The following is a 19508-nucleotide window of genomic DNA, read 5'->3' on the forward strand; positions in this document are numbered from 1 at the left end:
ACACAATTACTCCTTATTTCAAAATAAATAATTTGGAAAAACAGTCTTTTCATTATAACAGACAATTCTATAGAGATCTATGAAGGTCTGACTGAAATACAGTAGCCAGTCCAAATGAAAGATTATGCCAGATAAGCAAAATCCGGTACCCAGAAAGACACTGAAAATATGCAGGACAAGTAGGGAGAAAAAAGTACGATCATTGTGTACAAATATACAATTTATTAGTAACATCTGAAAGTACATTTTCATAGATTACTCTGGATAGTTTTGGTTGCAAACATAATTGCATCTTTAATGTTAAAGTTGCTTCACCCCCTATGCCGTTCGATAGGAAGGTTATTCTGGTAAAAGCACATTATGCTATGGTGGATAAAAGAGCCCAGACCAAAAAAACAGTGTAAAATTGAACAGAAAGAGGCATCTTGCCTGACAGTTCATAGTTGCAGTTTGCGTCTGCTGGTTCTGCTGTCAGCAGAGGACTTAAGTGCTATAAGCATATTTTCTGACCCCGATGAACTTCACAGCAGATATTTGCATTGTTTCTTATTGCCCTTATAACAGTATTACACTACTGAGATTAATCACATCTCTTCCCTATTCTCCAAATAAAAGCTGCAAAGTCTTAAGGTATTGGAATTCTATGAACACAAAAGGTCACTTTGGAAGAGAAAATTGCTTCTAATTTTCTTTACAGTTTCATTATTTTCAGGAGTACTACTTTGTGGTACACAATTATTACATGTACATCTATTTAAGTAGTTCTGCAAGAAACTTTTTATTGTGGACAATATAAACATCTGCTTAAAGCTCATGTATTATATAAAACAGCTACTGTCAATGAATGATCAGAATCTTATTTTGAAACGTTAGAAATGGCAAAGGCGACTGATTGCAAAAATCATTCATTTTTAGCAATGAAGCTGAATTGTCAAATCCATAAGGACTTTTACTTAATATTGTATAAGACTTCGCTCAAGTAGGTTGTGACTATAGAGAAAGTAATCCAATTTTGCTTTTAAATTACAAAATCATGAACAGAATATGCATCAGCTGTTATGCAGGTGAATGAGAAGGCTTTTCTGCTCTCGTTAATTTTTTGTTTTCAACAGGCTAAAATCCTACTTTTGCAATAGGATTAAGGCTATTTCCAAAGGTCTAAATTACAAATCTCTCAGAGAATTCTGCCAATTGCAAACTCAGTAGAAGCGTCCTGAGCGCCTTTGCTAGATATTGCAGTCAGCCAACTTTTGGGTGCAAGATTCTATTAAACAGAAAGATGAAGAGAACAGGCAGTGAAGAGGGTGAGCAGCTTGCAGCAGACTTCCTTTCGACATCTTCAGTAGAATGGCATGTTTCTTCATGCTCTGCCAGTCAGGAAAGTGAGACCCAATCAAAATTTTCAAATATGATTGCAAAGCTTTCTTTTTTTTCTTGTGATTTTAGAAAGGGCAATGATACATCAAGGAGTTTTATTTAATAAAAAGTTAATAAGAAAGCCCTGACAGTAGTTTAGACTCTGCAACATAGACCCAATCCTTCAGTAATTCTCGCCCCACTTGCTGTATTTATTCTCTTCATGTAGCGGCTGCCAACTTCATTCATACACAGCCAGCCATCTGAGGAGAGCGTCTTCTCTGCAGAGACACGGCAAATCTATGGCTTATTGCGTAGTTCCTTCAGAGGCACTTGGCGCCTTAGGAGCATCACTGACTGTCTCTGCCCAACAAGGGCAGATTGTTTATGCAGTAGTTGCTCAGTTACAGAGTGAGGTTAATTTCAGCACCGCTTTTATAACTGAACTTGCTTATTATTACTTATGCTTGTTGTTACTCTACGCTTAGTAACAACAACTGATTTGCAAGCTACAACATTCTGGTCTGCAAAGTCCAGTTTATACTTGAGGCTATGAGTAAAAATCCATTTCCTAAGAAGTTTAAATTTTTAGCTGATACAGAATGCAGATATTTTAGATGTTGTGACTTCTCATTTCAACATGAAAAAGCAGAGCTTTTTGGATAGCCATTTGTGAGGAACACTGAAATGTGCACACACATACACACACACAGAGGTCCACTATTTATTTTTGCTAACAAGCAGCAAAAACAAATAGGACAAACATCACATTTTAAACATGAACACTTTTCCAAAAAGGTGGGCACTGAAGAGAAATCCAGGAATGTTTTTCGATACATTCTGACATCAGGGCATGAAGGTACACACAGCATTCCTACAGAACAAATGGGAGCACTGATAACGAAGTCCGTTGCACCTAACCTTGCTGATTTGGTTAGAGGGCAGATTAGTGCCTAACCCAACCGAACGGCTGGAAACCTTGGTCAGTTTCGGGCAGCCTCGGCGGCCGCGAGCTGGCTGGCAGCGGGCAGCGCGCACCGGCGCGGCGCCCCCGGCCCAGGGCCTATCTTACAAGGAAGATGAAAAGCGAGCTCAAAAGCATCTCGAGTTCCTTGATTCAAAAGAATGTACAGAATAAACTGGAAACAGTTTTAAAAACTGCACAGAAAATACACTTGGTTTTGTTGGTGTTTTTCAGGAGTATCAAAAGAATACGGCAGTACTTTCTATGGAAATCAAGGTATTTTTGCTGGACACTTTCTCGGAATAATTTTCCCTTGATAATAGATATAAAACTTCTTTGGTCTGAATCTTCAAGTCAAAATGACTTAAGAAATGGTTGCAAAAATCATGAAAAACAGTTATTTTTCCCCTTAAGATGAGGATTTAATTATTTAGTGGTATATACATAATATTTCACATACCTTTGAAAAGGAATATGATAAATTTCTTTGTTCACTTATGATGAATCAAAGACATTTAAACTCTATACAAAAGAATCTGGGCTTGAAGACGAGATCCATTACCCTACTGACTGTTCTCATCAGCTTTACAGAAGAGATGGCCTAACAGCTGTCTAAGAGCACTAGTAAAAACATTAAAAAAATTAGTACAAAATTTTGAGAAATATTTTAAGATACTGAAAACAACAAACGGAACACACATTTTAAATGTGGGAAAGCATAAAAATCAAATCCTCATTCAGTTTGTACGATGAATTCATGGAGTCCCAAGGTTTTATTGCCACAACGGCAATCTCTCTCTCTCTCTCTCTTTTTTTTTTTTTTTTTTTTTTTTGGTTACAAGAAAATACTTGGACGGAAGCCTTTATGCAGGCCTGTATCCCCTTATGGGAATCTTACAGACTCTTTCTCCTTAAAATTTCTTCTGCACTTGGTGCGCTCTCTCACAAACATGCATCAGCTGCAATAAAAACAGGCCTGATCTCAGCATCTTCTGGGAAGCTGAAGAGCAACTGGAGTAATATGCGATTTATTTTTAATGCTCTTGCAAAAGAGCATGATTACTAATTTGAGAATACACAGACATTGCAGTTAGGGAATCTTTGCCATTCATCTGTTTTGTAAGATTTTTCTGCTTCCAACTGCTGCCAAAGTGCTACATTTCATTTGAAAACAGATACTTTCTGCCCTTGCCTCAAAACCAAATGAAGAGAAACTGACCAACATTTCCCATTGTATCGGTGTTTCAGGTGGGAGAGGGGAGTAAGCAAAGGACTTGTGGCAAGTCTAGAAATGGGAAAAGAGCAACAGGGAGTTCCCTAGCCCACACGGGCCCAGCTGCCTCAGTTGTCATGACAGAGAGTGGCCAGTTGGTCAAAGGTCTGACATCATCCAGTGGCAAAGTTTCCAGGGATAGGTTTGGGAAGCGGAAGCAGAAATTACTGACAAGACTTTAAAAATAAAACAAAATACGGCTACATTTGCTCTTCTCTATTTCTCCTTGTTTCCAGCCTCACTGATAGTAAGAATCAACATTTCTTAAAGAGGGGCTTGTCACTATATTGGATGTCACTGCAGTTAGGGAGAAGGAATAGAAAGAAACTAAGTTATAATTTTCTAAATCTATTTTGTACTAAGGCTATGAAGTAAAATGTTTAATTCAGAAGCAAAAGTGCTGTATTATAGCACTGTAACTTCAATTGTATCCTGGTTAGGAGATTCTTAAAGCTAGAAACATACATATATGTATCAATAATTAATAAAAACTGAGGGCCAAAAGGACATACTTGCGAGCTTTGCAGGAGACTTATTGTGTGTAAAAAGAGAAACAATTTTATGAGTTTGTCAAGATACTACGAACCAATCCCACTTGACTGACTTAATTTGAAAACAAGACTGTGCAGCGCTAGGGTGCTTGAGGATTAACTAATAAGTCTGAAAGAAAGTAGAACGAAGATCTAATTGTATGTCAAAGTTAACACCAACAATTCTGCTTGCAAATGAAAATTAAGCTTATTTCCATGAAGATTAAATGACTGTTGTCTGTTTAAGGCACAAACAATGTAACGTATTGTGGTAACAGCCAATCTACTTCGCACATGATATACAATTAAAAACCTACTTCCTAACTAACCCTGTGCTGCACAGTCTGAGCATTTAGATAGAACAGTCTTAAGAAGTTAAAACTCTGTGTACCTCCTTCCTTCTTCTCTGCTTCATCTCGAATGAGAGGAGATGTAAGTATCACCTTCAATGTTAGCTTGGGCTCCTTTGTGTTATGAATAATAATAGCTGCCTCATTTACATGTTCCTCCACAAGATACTTCTCTTCTGTAAGTTTCTGAAAGTCACCAAGAAAGATTTCAAGATCTCCCAGTCAACTGAGAAACTGCAAGTTTCTGAAAGTCACCAAGAAAGATTTCAAGATCTCCCAGTCAACTGAGAAACTGCAGAACTACAGTTCCAATTACTTCTCATCTTACCCTTGGTAGCCATGTGAAATACAGATGCACTGTCCCTTTGGAAATAACCATTAATGTTTTTTTGAAAGTTACACTTGTATTCAGTCTTGACTTTTTCCAAAGATGATAGTTTTAATCTTTTCTCAGTGGTTTCCTAGACACTCCTTCTCAGTATTCTCTTTTGGCTTTTCTTCAACCTGTTCGTCTCTCTACACACAACACTTGAAAGTGGATGCAGAGCTCCACTGCAGCCCACTTCACTCATTAATACCAGCCCCAGGAGAGACCCTTGAGAATGCCTGGGAAATCTGATCTACCTCTCTTGACAGTTCACCAGTAAATACTGAGTGGTTTTTAAATTGATCTATTCTCAAAAATCTTTGTTCTTTGGATTTTTTTGCAGATAACAGTACAAACTCCTTAATTTTTTTTCTAATGACTTGCGCAGTATCAGAGTTATCTGAACTGATCTGTATCTGCAAGGTCTTTAAGCAACCCTTGGGGACCTCTCTCAACCTCCAGAGCTCACAGAGATAACCACAGATGCTTTAGAGTCCTAAAGGTAGATCCTCTTATTTGTGGGTGTGTTTCAGCAATACTATGAATTTAGAACATATCTGACATGTTCTAACTTCTTCTTTCCCTGTTTGATCTGTGCTCCTCCAACTCCTTTTGTTGTTGGGATGAAATCATTTAAGCATCTGCTCACAACTAGCCTTCAAAGAAGAACAAAGCACAAATTGTTAATAATGTATCTGTACATCATTTGCTGTCCTGCGCCACTAATGGGCCTACGCTTTCTTGTCTCTCCTGTATCTGATATGTCTACAGAACCTCTCCTTACTGCCTTTTATGCCCATGACAGTTGTAGCCTGTTTCATGAGTTAGGAATTGTTCAGGTAAGATGAAGCTATTTGATGTTCTGTTTATTTAACAGCATCCTGCCACAGTCACACTGGTTTTACTATGCTTAGACTTACTATTACTTGTTTTGGAGCAGTCAAAGCAATGATTTAAATATTACCTTTAAGAAACTTTGAGCTTTTCTAATTGTCTTTCCCTCAGAATGCTTCCCCATAGGATCCTACCTACTTTCCACTGAATCTGTTGCAGTCTTACAGTCTTTTAATTCTGTCCATTCTGCTGTTCTCACTCATTTCTTTGAAGCATACATTATCTTTTCTTATCACTTCCAACCCTTCTCATCTTATATGTCCCTACAAACAAATTTTATTCTTTACTACTTAATACATCAGCATCATTTTCAGCTATGGGCAGGGCCACATCTGCAGGCACATTATCTCACTAAAACCAAGGCCTTTTATGCAAAGAAATGAACAATGAGAACAATCAGCTGTCAGGAATGGCAAAACATATACTGTCTATGTGGAAATAAACACAGGGCAGAAAAGCATATCTGGAGTGAAGCAGATCAAATTATATCACTTAGTTTTGAGAGAGATACTTGCAGTGGAATATTTCTGGGCAAAGTTTCTAGGCAATAGTGTGTCACAGTCCAGAATCTGAACTGCTTATTCGGGCTCATAACTCTGCCAAAAAGGTATTCTCCCTAGCTGCTTTAAAGATACCAATATTTGCTGTACGTAGCTACCTAGCGGATGCTAACATTAGTACCAAATACCCACAAATAAAAAGAATTATGAGCTCATGATTATCATGAGCTAAAATGAGTGACCACCTAGACTAACTGATCTTACTTCAGAAGCACAGAGACATTTTTGCTGGAAAAGCCTAAGCAAAGCAAAACTGCTGCTATGTAGAGCTTCAGGTTCTGGAGGAAAAACCAAATGAAACCAAAAGAAATAGACTGAAAAATGTGTTCATGCTTGAGCTGGGATGATTTCTGGAACTGTAATTTAGCCCATGTTAGAGGTGAGACCAGAAGACAAAAACTGGCTGGGTTAGTTACCAAATAGAAAGTTTAGCTGTCAGCACTGGAAAACTGACATCACAAATAGGGATTGGGCAACATCAGGAATGAGACGTTAAATTTTGTGAATAGCTACTTCAACCATAACACATCAAAGACTTCACATACCCTAGATGTCCTAGACATTCTTTAATCTATACCACTTGTATTTTTTCCTAGAATTAATTAATTTCAGCCTTTACCCAAATACCTTGCAGTGCTAACAGCCACTGTTACAGGACTACCCTAAAGCAACTCACCTGAATTTGAACTGGGAGATTGTCTTTCACTATATATAACAAGGTCTTTGTGGGCTTTTCTTTGCACATGAGAACCAGTTCCAAATCCATATCATCTTTTATCAGCAAGCCCTTTGCAACCAAGCCAATTCTCATAACACCACACAAGGTCCGACCACCTTGATCCCTGGAAATGAAACAATTCTGAGTAATTAAAATGGTATTTTTGTGTGTTGGAAATACTTGTGTTATCCTATCACAGTAAGGGGCCATAAACTGATGGGACTGATTACACTGCTAAAGGGGTGCATTGCTGATTAGAAATGAAAAGCATAGACTCCTTTTATGCAAGTAGCTCCTATGAAAAAACCAAAGTTAACTGAAGCACTGATCTGCAATTCACATGAATGCCAAAGTGGCCTAGCTCAAGTCATAGAGCTCAAAAAAATGCAAACCCACTAGCTGCAGCTCTACCAAAAGAGTATAATAATTAATCTAGAGGGGCTCCCATACAGAATTCCTGTTTTCAGAAGTGATTTCAATTGTCTGTTATTGACACTCAGTCAATAACAGACTCGGTCAACAGCCTCAATAACTCGGTCAACAGCCACACACCTTTTCAATGTTTGTGTTAACTGACCCATATTTTCAAATCTGTGTCTTTAAATTATACGGCCAATTTTTGATGTTTTAGCACATACTACAAACTTGACATTTCAGGAAAACTTCTAATTTCAAATAGTCTTCCTGGTGCAATTCCTTCAACAAGTCTCACCACTGAAACCTATAGAAATAAAGGTTTGAGTACTGGGTTCTACTCTCTGGAGAAAGTATAGGAGAATGTTTAAAGGCCACAGTAACTTTCAAAATAACGTAAAAAACACTTTAGTTTTAAGCATTGAGTGGAAAACTGCAACAAAAATCAATTTAGTAGGCTAAGATTGCATAAAAACAGCAAAGAAAGTGCAAAAAACATATCTGTTGAGAGTTCAAAAACCGTTATTGCCACACAACGTGTCTCACACTGTGGCACCGGCTCCTGGCACACCACCATTTTATAAAACCCCAGAAAGCGCGTGACCAGTAAAGCAGTAAACCACCTCAGTCAAAGGCAGAAGTCCTGCTGGCATCATCCTTACCACACGGAGGGATGGGAAGTATATAAAAATATCAGTCACATTGTGACCAAGATCATAAAACAGATCCTAAATTTTGCTCAAATGTATCATTTATTAATGTTAACATATTATTTTCAATGGAAAGGCAGGAACTGGCAATGCTTACGGAACAGAAAAGAAAAGAAGGCAGGACCCAGAGAAGCAAATGGCAATCCCAAACTAGTGGCTACCCTAGAATAGCCAGAAACAAAACAAACAAAAAAATCTAACAAAACAAAAAAATTTCCCAACTTCCACCCTGGAACCAAACTACTTTGCCAGTATCTGGATGCAAACATGGGAAAAAACACATAATTACTTTAGAAATGGTTTCTAATTAGCAAAAATATATTTTACATGGTAGAACAATATACAACTTAAGCCCCTTTTAGCTTGTAAAGTGATTAATAAAATTATCCATCCCAAAACAAACACATAAATGTATAAGCTATTTCGTAAGTATAAATAAAGGTGTGTGTATACCTACACCTCCCTAAATACTTGAAAAATCAAGATTTTTGCAAGTGTCTGATAAGTCAAATCCTGTTTTCAAAGCCTAAACTGACCAACCAGCAGCATGCAGTGATAGCACCAGTAACTGCCTTTCTTTCACAGAGTGGAGGGATTCACATGATAAATATTTTGTACATGGTCTTGAAGATTCAAATCGCAAATTAAAGCCTTAACAATGAACAAATGAGTTGCCTATTTTGGGAAACTGTCAAGTGACCTTGGAAGGTTTTAGCTATAAAAATGTAAGATTTTACTACCATCAGCAGTCCATTCTTTCTCACCCATCCTCTTGGTTGGAAGTTACCACACCTATCAGCGAGGCTGCAGAGAAGGCTCAGTATATATACCCATTACATAAGCTATTTCAATTCCCAGTAAAGCAGATCAGCCTAAACTGCCAAGGCAAGTGGGCCAGTTTCTGTAACACCCAGAACAGTTACAGCCTCCAATCCTCCAACTGCAGCATACTCCCATACTCCTTTCACTAGAGGAAGGAACATGTACTTTCTCCATCCCTTTATGGACAGCGGGCGACATTTACTAATTCATCCACACTGCAAGTTTTATTATAAACTGAAAAAACATTTATACTACTCTTAAAAAAAAAGTGAAAGTGAGGCTGATTGCTGATTGACTCAACAGTATGTAATGCAGGCCCACTTTTTCTTTTCTTTTCTTCTTTTTTTTTTTTTGGAAGAATATTCTGTGCTTATTTTATCCACATCAGAAAACAAGTTAAAATGCTGCCAACAATTTTAGGAAATCACCAACAAAAGATACAGCACATTGCACATCAGGAGTTACATGTCGAGAAAGAATGTTCCTCTGCAGAACACTGCAGTTAATTACCTTCCTTTGGAAGATGACCATGCTTAATGGTCCATCTGTAGAGAAGCAGTCTATCGATCCAGTATAATTATTCTCCAAAAGCAATACAATCACACTGTTTTAAACCAATTTATACATTAATTTATGTAAAAATATTCATGAACTTAAATGTTTGGTATTTCTATTTGAGTACATTTCACACCAAAAAAGTGACACATCACAGCTCGGCCTAACACAGCGATGCCACGATGATCTGAAGTGTCTGCTAAATATTTATGAGTCAAAAAAGGGACCATAGGAAACCACAGGCAAACTAGGGCCCATTTGTACATTTACTTTTTCCAGGCTATCACATGATGGTTTTGACACTGCTGAACATTTTATATTCAGATCAATATATTCTGAAGAGATGGTGCTCCATTTAAACTTCATGCAGAACAAGCAGATTCCTTCCCATAGATGCTAACCTCTTAACCTAGTACTAGAAATAATCAAAGACGAGTTTAAATATTTACAAAGGAACCTCTGGAAAAATACTACTAGGACTTGAGGAATTTTCTGTAGAATACATAACTCTGCTGGGAAACCCGACCAAGCCACGGATGCTCTCTGCTCCTCCTGCCCATAGAGAGTTTTCCTCAGCTAATACAGTAGCACGTTTCTTGTTTCTAAACTGGTACATCCAGATAGTGAAGCAGAGCAGTGCTTCATATCTTAATTCCTGAATGCTACTCTAACAATTTGAGACCTGGAAATTATCAAGAATACATTATTATGAGAAAACAGGAAGCAATATTTCATTTTTGAATTTTCAGACATACCTCATTATGCATTTAGGACTAACTAATAAATACACTGGTTATCACTCTCTCTTTCATATCAAGGTAGTGAACCGTATCTTCATTTTAAACCAGATACAATCTTCCTGATTCTGGACCAGATCTTCCTCCTTTACTCACACTGAATTGTATCTTACTACAGAATGGATGTTGCTGTATTTCCATTTATTACTGCTAGAGTTGGCTATACAGATAAATAAATAAAAATTAAAAGCAGCTGACAAAATTTGATCCTTCCTCCAGCCCTAAAATGCAAACAACTTATTAACCAGTAGCAATTTAGTAAATAATATACATTTACCAGGAAATCAAAGATTTAATAAGGACTGAGAATAAACCTTTCACTACCATAAAAGGTATCAGAAAACATAGCAATTGTACGTGGACAAAGAATACCTTTCCTTCATCAGTTTTAAGAACAGAATTCACTGGACAAAGCCCATATAGCAGCAGATTTTCTTAGTATTTCACATGTCATAGGAAATTGAAAGTGTCCTCTGCTTACATTTCTAGAGCAGGCTATGTTATGCATGCAATCAGATTAAGTCCAAAGAAGTTCAGTGGAGAAGTATTGTCTAACGAGAAGAGCAGAGAACTGGAAGTCAGGTCTTTCAGGTCATGACAAAGCTGCTGTTGGTCTCCTAGTGCTTCACCTCCTCGCCTGCAAACTGGACAGAATACCTACCTAAACTGGAAAGGATGTGAAACTGATTGTCCAGAAAGCACTGAGGAGTCAGAAGTACTCAAAGTTTTATACCAAGAAACCTAAACAAAGGACCTAGTTGTTCCAGCTGCTTCCTAAACTACTGGAGTTACGCTAGAACAACAAAATTTGGCACCCTATCAGGCAGCAGACTGGGACATATAGCAACAGCTGTTTCACTCGGTATAGAACTACATGATGTATGATAATGGAACTGTAGATGAGTTAGTTTGTTGGATAAACCATACAAGTTTATAAAATCTTTTTGTTTCTTAAACTGAAAGAGCCCCATAGCTACACAGCTGTGGATTTGAATGCGAGTGTTACTGGGAGATATATTCACTTAAAGTGACTAAAAAGTTTGTCTGTTAAGTGCAACTTCATAACACCTCATTAAAATAAATAATGAAATAGCAGCTTTTGCCCACACTGGATTTATTACTATTCCTCTCACCCTATGTGCCATTACTATTACATGCACCTTATGTGCTCTCTTCTCAAGAGGTTCAGACACATCCACTTCTTCCTAAGAACATTCATATGCAAGAGAATCAAAGAACACTACGACCCCTATTTAGAGGGAAAGGAACCCAATCAGGGCAGCATGGAAACACACTGTGAGGCTCACGTCACTCACTTGGCGTTGCTCTCTGCAGCTTCCTCCTTCACTTCCACATCAGCCTCACTTTTTGTAGACTTGTTCTTTTCATCCATCCAGTCAGAGACATGCTTAAGGGCACATTCTACTGTTGATACCATGTTCTGGACAGCTTCAAGTTCCTCTGGAGATGGATAAATGGTTGAATGTTTCACCATAACATGGCGGTCATCATTAGCAAAAGATCGGATAGATCTCTGTTATGAAGTGGGAAAGAGTGGGAAAAGGGGGGAAAAAAAGAGCAAAGTTATTCGATTATCAATAGAAGAACACTGTTTGAATGGAAATCCTCCCTGATAGATGTAGGAAAGCGCTTTAGGATGACCACTGCCTGTAATTATGGAGGAGTTATTTCTTAACCTTGTATTAAAAAAAACAAAAAACCAAAACAAACAACCCCCCCACACACACCAAACTGCAGCACAAAACCAGCATTAAGCTGGTAGGATTCGGGTAGGATTTCTAGCACCTAATGTTAGATGCCATCTCACTCTTCTAGAATTCCTACATAGGCTGGTAAGAGGAACAGGCACACCTGGAGCACAGTTCATTTTGAAGTCTACCTTAGGATGAGATGAACTGTGCTTAAGAGGTGCATTTTCCCCCACACCTACATGTGACTGCAGAAGTCTAGACAACTAGAGCAGATTAGCTGTTACAGACACCCCAAAATTAAGCAAGCTGAATTCCATTCTTTGTCTGGTGTGTCCACCGTAAGTGGGGGCTGTGACACTGTACACACTAGTCACAAATCAGAAAAAGGAAAACCTTGGGTCTATGACTAGACAAATCTCTTTACTCCCATATACAGTTACAACGAATACAAAATAGGGTCAGTTCAAGTAAATGACCAGTTTGCAAAGGCTAGAAAGGAGTTTCTACATCTTGTCCTTTCATTACTCCCCCACTGTCATTATTCTTCCTTACTTCCCTCTTCCTGTCATTATTTTTCCTTCCTTTCCCCTCCTCTTGTTACGTTTCTTTCCCTTCCTCACCTTATTTTCCATTCCTTTTCTCCATTCCTTTATTACTTTCCCCTTGTTATTTTTAAATACTTTTACTCCCCATTTTTCATTACTTCTCTATTTTTATTACTTTACCCCATATCCTTTTTTCCCTATTACCTCCCCTGTTTTTCTCTTTCCACCACTCCCCACCTCATTTTTCCTCCCCCCCCACTGCCTCCTCCCTCAATTTTCCTTTTCCCTCCACTGCCTCCCCCCTCATTTTCCTTCTTTTTTCCATTTGCTTCCCCCATTTTTTATTACTTTCCCCCATTTTCATTTTCCTGTCACTTTTTCCCTCCTCTCATTTTCATTTTTTTCATTACTTTTTTTCTTTCCACTCTCATTTTTCTCTTTTTTATTTCTTCCTTTTTTCATTTTCATTTCGTTCACTTCCTCTTCCCAGCTTCTCTTTGAGAGGGGAGCAGTGGCTGGCTAAGTGTAAGGGTAGACTGCTGAAGCAGGGGACCAAAAAACTGAGTTTCATTCCCAGCTTTGCCACTAGGCAATCTAGGACTCTGGGTAACTCATTTCACTTTTGTGTGTCTTTGTGACTTCCCTCATCCTTTGACTAGCTTGTTTATTTGGACTAAGTTTTCAAAGTCAGTGAGAAATCATCTAGGCCCTGATCTTGCCTGAAGCACCTACATACCACGGAGATAAAAGCAGTGATTACTGAAAGAAAGAGGGGCTTCCCTACCCTGGAATACCTGCAGAAATTAAGGAGATCAGGAATTGCAGTAATTTTTGTTGACTTGTCTCAACCTTCTGACAGTTGGATAGCTCAGAGGATCAGTTGTAAACAGAAAATCCAGGGCCCTTATTCCAGAAGGTAACCTCATTTCAAGGTAGAGAAATTTAGAACAGAAGTATCCTAGGGTGAAAACAGACTGGGTAAAGCAGGTGGAAAGGAGGGCAGACAAGGAGAATGGGGAGGAGATTCCAATTTTGAAAAAGGCAGTGACGCTCTCCAAATATGACTTTGTCAGTTCTGGAAATGCTGAGAGCAGGTGTCTCCTCAATTTATGCTGGAGACAGTGGCAACCCATCTTAGAACAAGGCAATTACACAGCCATTTCGTTATGGTTTTGGTGCTGCTGCAGATGAGGTCGCAGGCAATACGTATTACCGAGAGTACTAGCGAATGGCACAGGGATTTACAAAAGCATGAATGAAGATGAACTGGTAAAGAAAGACTGAAATAATTTTGTGGAAAATGAAAGAGTAGGAAGGGATTAGTAAGACAGCTTGCAGTGAGACTCAAAGACCCGAGTGATGTTGTTGAGCGAGGCAAACCTAACTGGTTGGGTGACCCGCTCTATGCAGCTTGTGATTTGCTACCCTGCCCAGATGAGGCCTGTCCATTCTAAAGAGTGACTTGCACCAGCTGCTCTCCCAGCACAGACCTCTGTCAGAAGGAGCTCTAAATACTGTTTTCTCTAGACACATGTGGATAACTGCTGACAGCCTACCAGAATTTGGAATCATCAGCCAAAACTGTTCCTCCTAAACATTAAACAGCATAAGCAGCTTTCATTTTTTACCCTGCTTCACAGGCTTGTAACAGTACACACTTAGGGACAAGGACTGCTGGGTTGATTCCCTGCTAAGGAACTGGTCACGATTTGTTGGGTCATCACATTCATCCGGTTCATTTCCATCAAAGGTAGATGTCACATAATTCCTTCCCTAACTTCTGTGCTCCTAACCATGTGCACAATTCAGATAGCACAAGAAACTCAGTCGGGGTCTAGGGTATCCCCCAGTGCTTTCATAGGCTGCAAAATGCTTCCAGGAGGTCCCTCTCATGCCTTAGCCATAACTTGGATACACACAGAAGAATAATCAAAGAAAGCTGTAGCTCAGCAATGAAAATTGATGAGCTGGATTTATTAATTTACACCCATCCATCTCTATCTTGTGAAATTAGGAAAAAACAGTCAAACAGTAATGAATTAGTAACTCATAAATTGGAAGACACTTGTTTTCTTTTCTAATAAACAGGGACTGGCAAGATCAATTCTTTATGAGAATTTAGGCTGGGGAGGGAATCACAGCAGTCAGGACACTTTATGCTTAAAATACAATATATTGAGAACTTCGCTGTGTCAGGTTTTTTTTTTTTTTTCTCCCTTTGTACTCTGTATCCATGGCAAATCTTGGAAATCTTGGCTTGAGTCTTTTATTTTTTTTAAAACAAATCCTGGCTATCTATCATTAGCAATTGGTTACACAAATATTTGAGAACTGTATTTAAAATTTTTTTGTATTTATTCTCATTTCCTCTCACTCCACAATAACACTTAGAGGACTTAAAATATATATAAATATGCTTAAACTGATCTCCACAGCTATTTTTCAGGAATTGGGTGGGTTTGTTCCCCTTATGTGAACACATCTTCTGAATCTTACCGTCATAATTCTTCACACAAATTCAACATCTCAGACATTCCCAATTTGCAACTGATACTAGGCAGATTAGAAATGATTCCCCACTTAGCCATCAAATATACTTGGTGTATATTGTTTACACACACATATATCTACACTTTAACAACGTGTGCATAGAACCATATTCAGTCAGCTTTTCACACACACATATGCAAATATGAATAATCAACATTTGCTTTTGCAAGAAAAGTGTGGAAGAAGAATATCAGCATTTGGTTGTGCTATCTGCAGTTCAAGGTCACCCATGCCATTTGCTACAGCGTGCTAATGCCAGTTTTATTAGAAAACCTTATAAGCATCCCTTTCATTCGTATTTAATAATTCATGTAATGCAGACTCACAAGACTCAACTCTCTGGTTTAAAAAGGCTGACAATATATCAAACCTCATTTGCTTTGCTCAAAGCATGCAGTACCATCTCTAATTCAGTGCAAGGTCAGAAAATCCCTTTACTGTTGTTTTACCGTGCCCCATGCAAGGCTGGGAGCAGAGAATATTTTTAATGCAACCCTATGAAAGCAGAGAGATACCTACCATGGTTTGTTAGTGTTTCAGCTCTCTCCCCCTCCCTTTCTCCTTTTCTCTGCTCCTCGGTGTCTTTGCTAGGCACTGTTTTGCCTGACAGAACCTCTTCATAAGCCTCTCAGTCCCTTGACAGCTCAAGAGTTCATACAGCCAAAGATGCTCTGGGAGTCACTTTCTGCAATTCACCTGCAAAAAAAAGAGAAACAACTTGAAAACAGCAGAAACAGCATGTTAATTCCAATAACTGCTCAATGCAGCACATTTAGCCAAACCACTGATTAAAGCTAATAGGCTTCAAGATGGGGAGGAACTCACTGCACTATTTATTCCTGAACAAAAAGCAGAGGTCGCTACAGAAAGCAACTTTTTTGTAAGGTGTCCACACGTATGTAACCACTTTCTCATGCCACTTATGTCAGTGTGATTTGTCAGCCGACTGACAATCTAAACCTCTGACACCAAGATGACTAGAAATCCAAAGCATTAAATATGCTCCATATGAAACTAGCTGGGGAAGAAGTCTCTATTTTTAACTGACAGTGCTCATTAGGGATCAAATACACTATAATTATCAAAAAATAATTATCAGCTGGAATCCCCAGCACAAACCTGGATCCTGAATGTGTCAGATATTGTACAATAAGAACGAAGACTTCAGGTGGCAACCACTGTAAGCTGGTATTTAAAAAAAGGCAAGTGGATTATAACAAATCCAACAACAACAACAAAACCAGAAGGCAAAAGAATTGTGAGAACGTTTGGCTGAAATCATTCACACTGCCTTTTCTGCCCCTGTATTGCTTTTCATAGAACAGTTAAAAGATCCTGTAAAAGCAGCCCCTCTTGCACTAAACTAGGAAACAAAGAACAGCATAAAGAACCGCAAATAAATGCGTTGTGAGACAACAGAAGAGCAGAGTGATAGCGCAGGTAATCTGAGAGCGAGGGGAAACTATAAACTCACTGCATAGCACAACACCCAAGTCCTTGCAGAAAACTCCTGTTTTTCTTTCATTGCACATATTGTTGCATCAGCTTTTCAGTGACATTTTGCAGCAGTTGGAAACCCAGTCAGTAAATTTCTGCAGACTGACACACTCAAATGTTTTGCTTTCCTCCTATATGTCAGTCCTGCTTCTCCAACAATACATTGTGTATTGTCTATCAAAGAATCCTGACATTGTTAGAGATTAAAAGCATGTTCAGCAACAGCACAGAGATAGGAGAGATGACTTGAAAGCTGAGTAGACGCTTTAACCTCAGGGGTGTGATGGAATAATTAAAATGCTGCATCCCATAGAGATTTGAACATGCCAAGAGAAAGGCAACAACAAATTCTTCTTCACTATTTTCCCCACTTAAGAAGAAATAAAGCAAGTTTACAGGACCAATAGCTTTGGCAGCTAGTGCCTAACAGTTATTTCTTTGCATCTCACACGACAAAACCTGGATCTAGGAGAGGGTAAAACGAAGAGAAGTGAGGCAAGAACCATCTGCAGGGGCCGGTCTGCTCTGGCAACTAAAGGCTGGCAGGCAAGAAACACCAAAGGACTTAAATGTGGTCATACTAAAATGCCTGTGAGAAGCAAGCTAGTAAAAAACCTTGAAGGAACTCATTTCTTACCACAAAGGCTATATACCCTACCCAGGTATACTCACACTCTACCAAATTAGCTTCCCAGAAGTGATCAAGGAAGGAAATATTCTTTAATAGGACCGGATCCCTTCTTTCAGAGATTCTGAAAGCCAAGCAGGGACAGCTGGGAGGAAAATTAAGCAAAGATTAATGCTTTGGCACTGTTATCCTATGATCTAGTCATAAGCTCCTCCAAACTTAATACTGTGTTTCACCATCCCTGAAAGTGAGCAGACTCTTTATGGGGTCTTTTTGTTTTGTTTTTCTATAATATTAATATGCTTTTGAGTCAGTGGATGGCAAGCTAGAGATACTACGCATGCTTTCAGCTCATCTATTTCAAATCAGCTCTCTCTTCAAACTAAATCCCAGATCTCTCCACACACTTGTTCTTCCCTGCGACTCCCTTCGTTTCACATTTTCACTTTCCTGTACTCTCTCATAACTGTAACTTGGCGAGTCCATCACAGGCGCAGAGCGGGGTGCTGGAATGGGCTGCTGACTTCAGCAAATGGCCAGTACGATGCCTCCAGACTGCAAGCAGCGCTCCCGCCTGGGTTCCCTCAAAGACTACTCCAAGCTAATGCTTATCAGCTTGTGCAGTGTGTTGAAGGCAGATGGACAGAGATGGCTGGCTGAGCAAATTCTGGTGCTTCAGTAAACTGCTGAGCAGACTGCTGTCTAGAAGGCAGGTCTGCAATCTACCTTGCAAAGTCTGGAAACAGACATACCTCAGGGTACAATTCTGGAAGAACTGAGTGTTTTTCAGCACTCTTTGAAAATCTGAAACAGACTGAAAACAAACATTTTACAGCTATGACTGAGGTTAATCTTTTACTGCACGAAAGAAGCAAGAACACACCATCTTTCAATACTCTGCCTTAAATGGGTAGTAACTACATTGCTTTTAAGAGAGGCTTCAAGCTTCAATGACAAGCAAAAGGAGTTGAACAAAAAAGTAGTCATTAGATGAATTCTGCCTGCCCTTTTCCCATCAGTGAATGGCTGAGGTCTGGGCATACGCAGCTGGATTATGAAGGGACTTTCATTTCCGTTAACACCTTTATTATAATAAATCAGAAGGAAAACAACATCCTGAAAGTTGGGTTGAAGCTGGCATGATTCCTTTCAAGTCATTACCATCCTAAGAGTACTTCACAAAAATGTACATAGGAATGAAAACCTAATGTAGTTCAGATTTTGAGAGAAAATTTTCAATAAAAATCGCTGGACAGAAAGGAGTTTGTTACCAAAAAAAAAAAAAAGAAAAGAAAGTCAATACAATATAGAGAACAAAGCACACTTGACAGCATGCAGAATTAAATCACGGAAAACTGAAAATCAGATCTGCCCCAACCATCTGGACTAAGGCAGCAGAACACAGCTCAGCACCAAACACATCAAAATGCATTATGTGAAGTGAGCAGTAATTCTGTAAATCCAGCAGCCTCTTTTTGCTACCAAGTTGTAGCAGGATACTTGCCCCTATGTCCTCACTGAACAACAGCTGATGCCCAGACTAAGAAACACAATAGTAAAATGCACGGATGCCTTATGCAGGGCCTGCCACCCGCACTTTTATCAAAATTTCTAAGAAAAGTTACTAGCACTAGGACGACCATTGGTGATCTTGAGAAAGTCACCTTGCCTCTGTATCATGTGGTCCTAAACTGTAAATACTTGCCGTCTCCAAACTGGGTCACAGAGGAGCTGAGAAGATTCTGGAAGGTGATTTTAAGTCACTGGGAATTTGACACATTAGATATGTTATTAAAATGCTGTAACAGTTTAACAACGTTGCCATTAAACATCCCATCCTTCACAGAGGAAGTTTATGCTTTGGCACAAGACAAACAAGGAGAAGAATTTCAGCCGAGGCCTTTGTAGTAGGGTTTATTCCTGCATCTGTCAGTTGTATTCCCAAGAGACAGATATTTAAATAGCCAGAAGTAATGAATATGCTTAGCTAGCTTTGCGTCCTTGTGAACAGGAAAGTGAAAAGCAGGACAAACAAGTACTTGCACTCGCTATGGATTGCAATTTTACGTCCAAGTAAGGGAGCTATTTATTTCTAGAAAGGAGAAACGAACTACCTGATATCCCTGAGCCCAGATATCCTCCAGCAGCACGAAGCAGTACCTTGCGCAGAAACACTGCTGGTACAACAGGGAAGAGCAGCAGCGTCACAGCACACTGGACTCTAGTCCTCTAAATCCTCACTTTAATGAACTGCTGTCCAGGCACC

At 39.0% G+C, this 19508-nt stretch overlaps 1 protein-coding gene across 17 annotated transcripts in view; it reads right to left on the reverse strand.

Annotated features, from left to right (window-relative positions):
- The window catches only part of STRBP (spermatid perinuclear RNA binding protein), an 83954-nt gene that overhangs the window by 34041 nt on the left and 30405 nt on the right, over positions 1–19508 (reverse strand). For 15 of the 17 annotated variants that reach the window (XM_064523954.1, XM_064523953.1, XM_064523952.1 and 12 more), the window contains 4 exons: positions 15637–15813; positions 11627–11844; positions 6971–7136; positions 4515–4659 (listed from right to left, as the gene is read on the reverse strand). In XM_064523954.1, the coding sequence (XP_064380024.1) occupies positions 4515–4659; positions 6971–7136; positions 11627–11844; positions 15637–15639 (532 nt within the window). In that variant the 5' untranslated portion in view covers positions 15640–15813. Of the gene's footprint in view, positions 1–4514; positions 4660–6970; positions 7137–11626; positions 11845–15636; positions 15814–17286; positions 17309–19508 lie in introns of those variants that run through there. The other 2 variants (XM_064523946.1, XM_064523956.1) reach the window with 2 other exon arrangements.

The sequence above is a fragment of the Dromaius novaehollandiae genome, chromosome 20 (genome assembly GCF_036370855.1).
Source record: "Dromaius novaehollandiae isolate bDroNov1 chromosome 20, bDroNov1.hap1, whole genome shotgun sequence".
NCBI lineage: Eukaryota > Metazoa > Chordata > Aves > Casuariiformes > Dromaiidae > Dromaius > Dromaius novaehollandiae.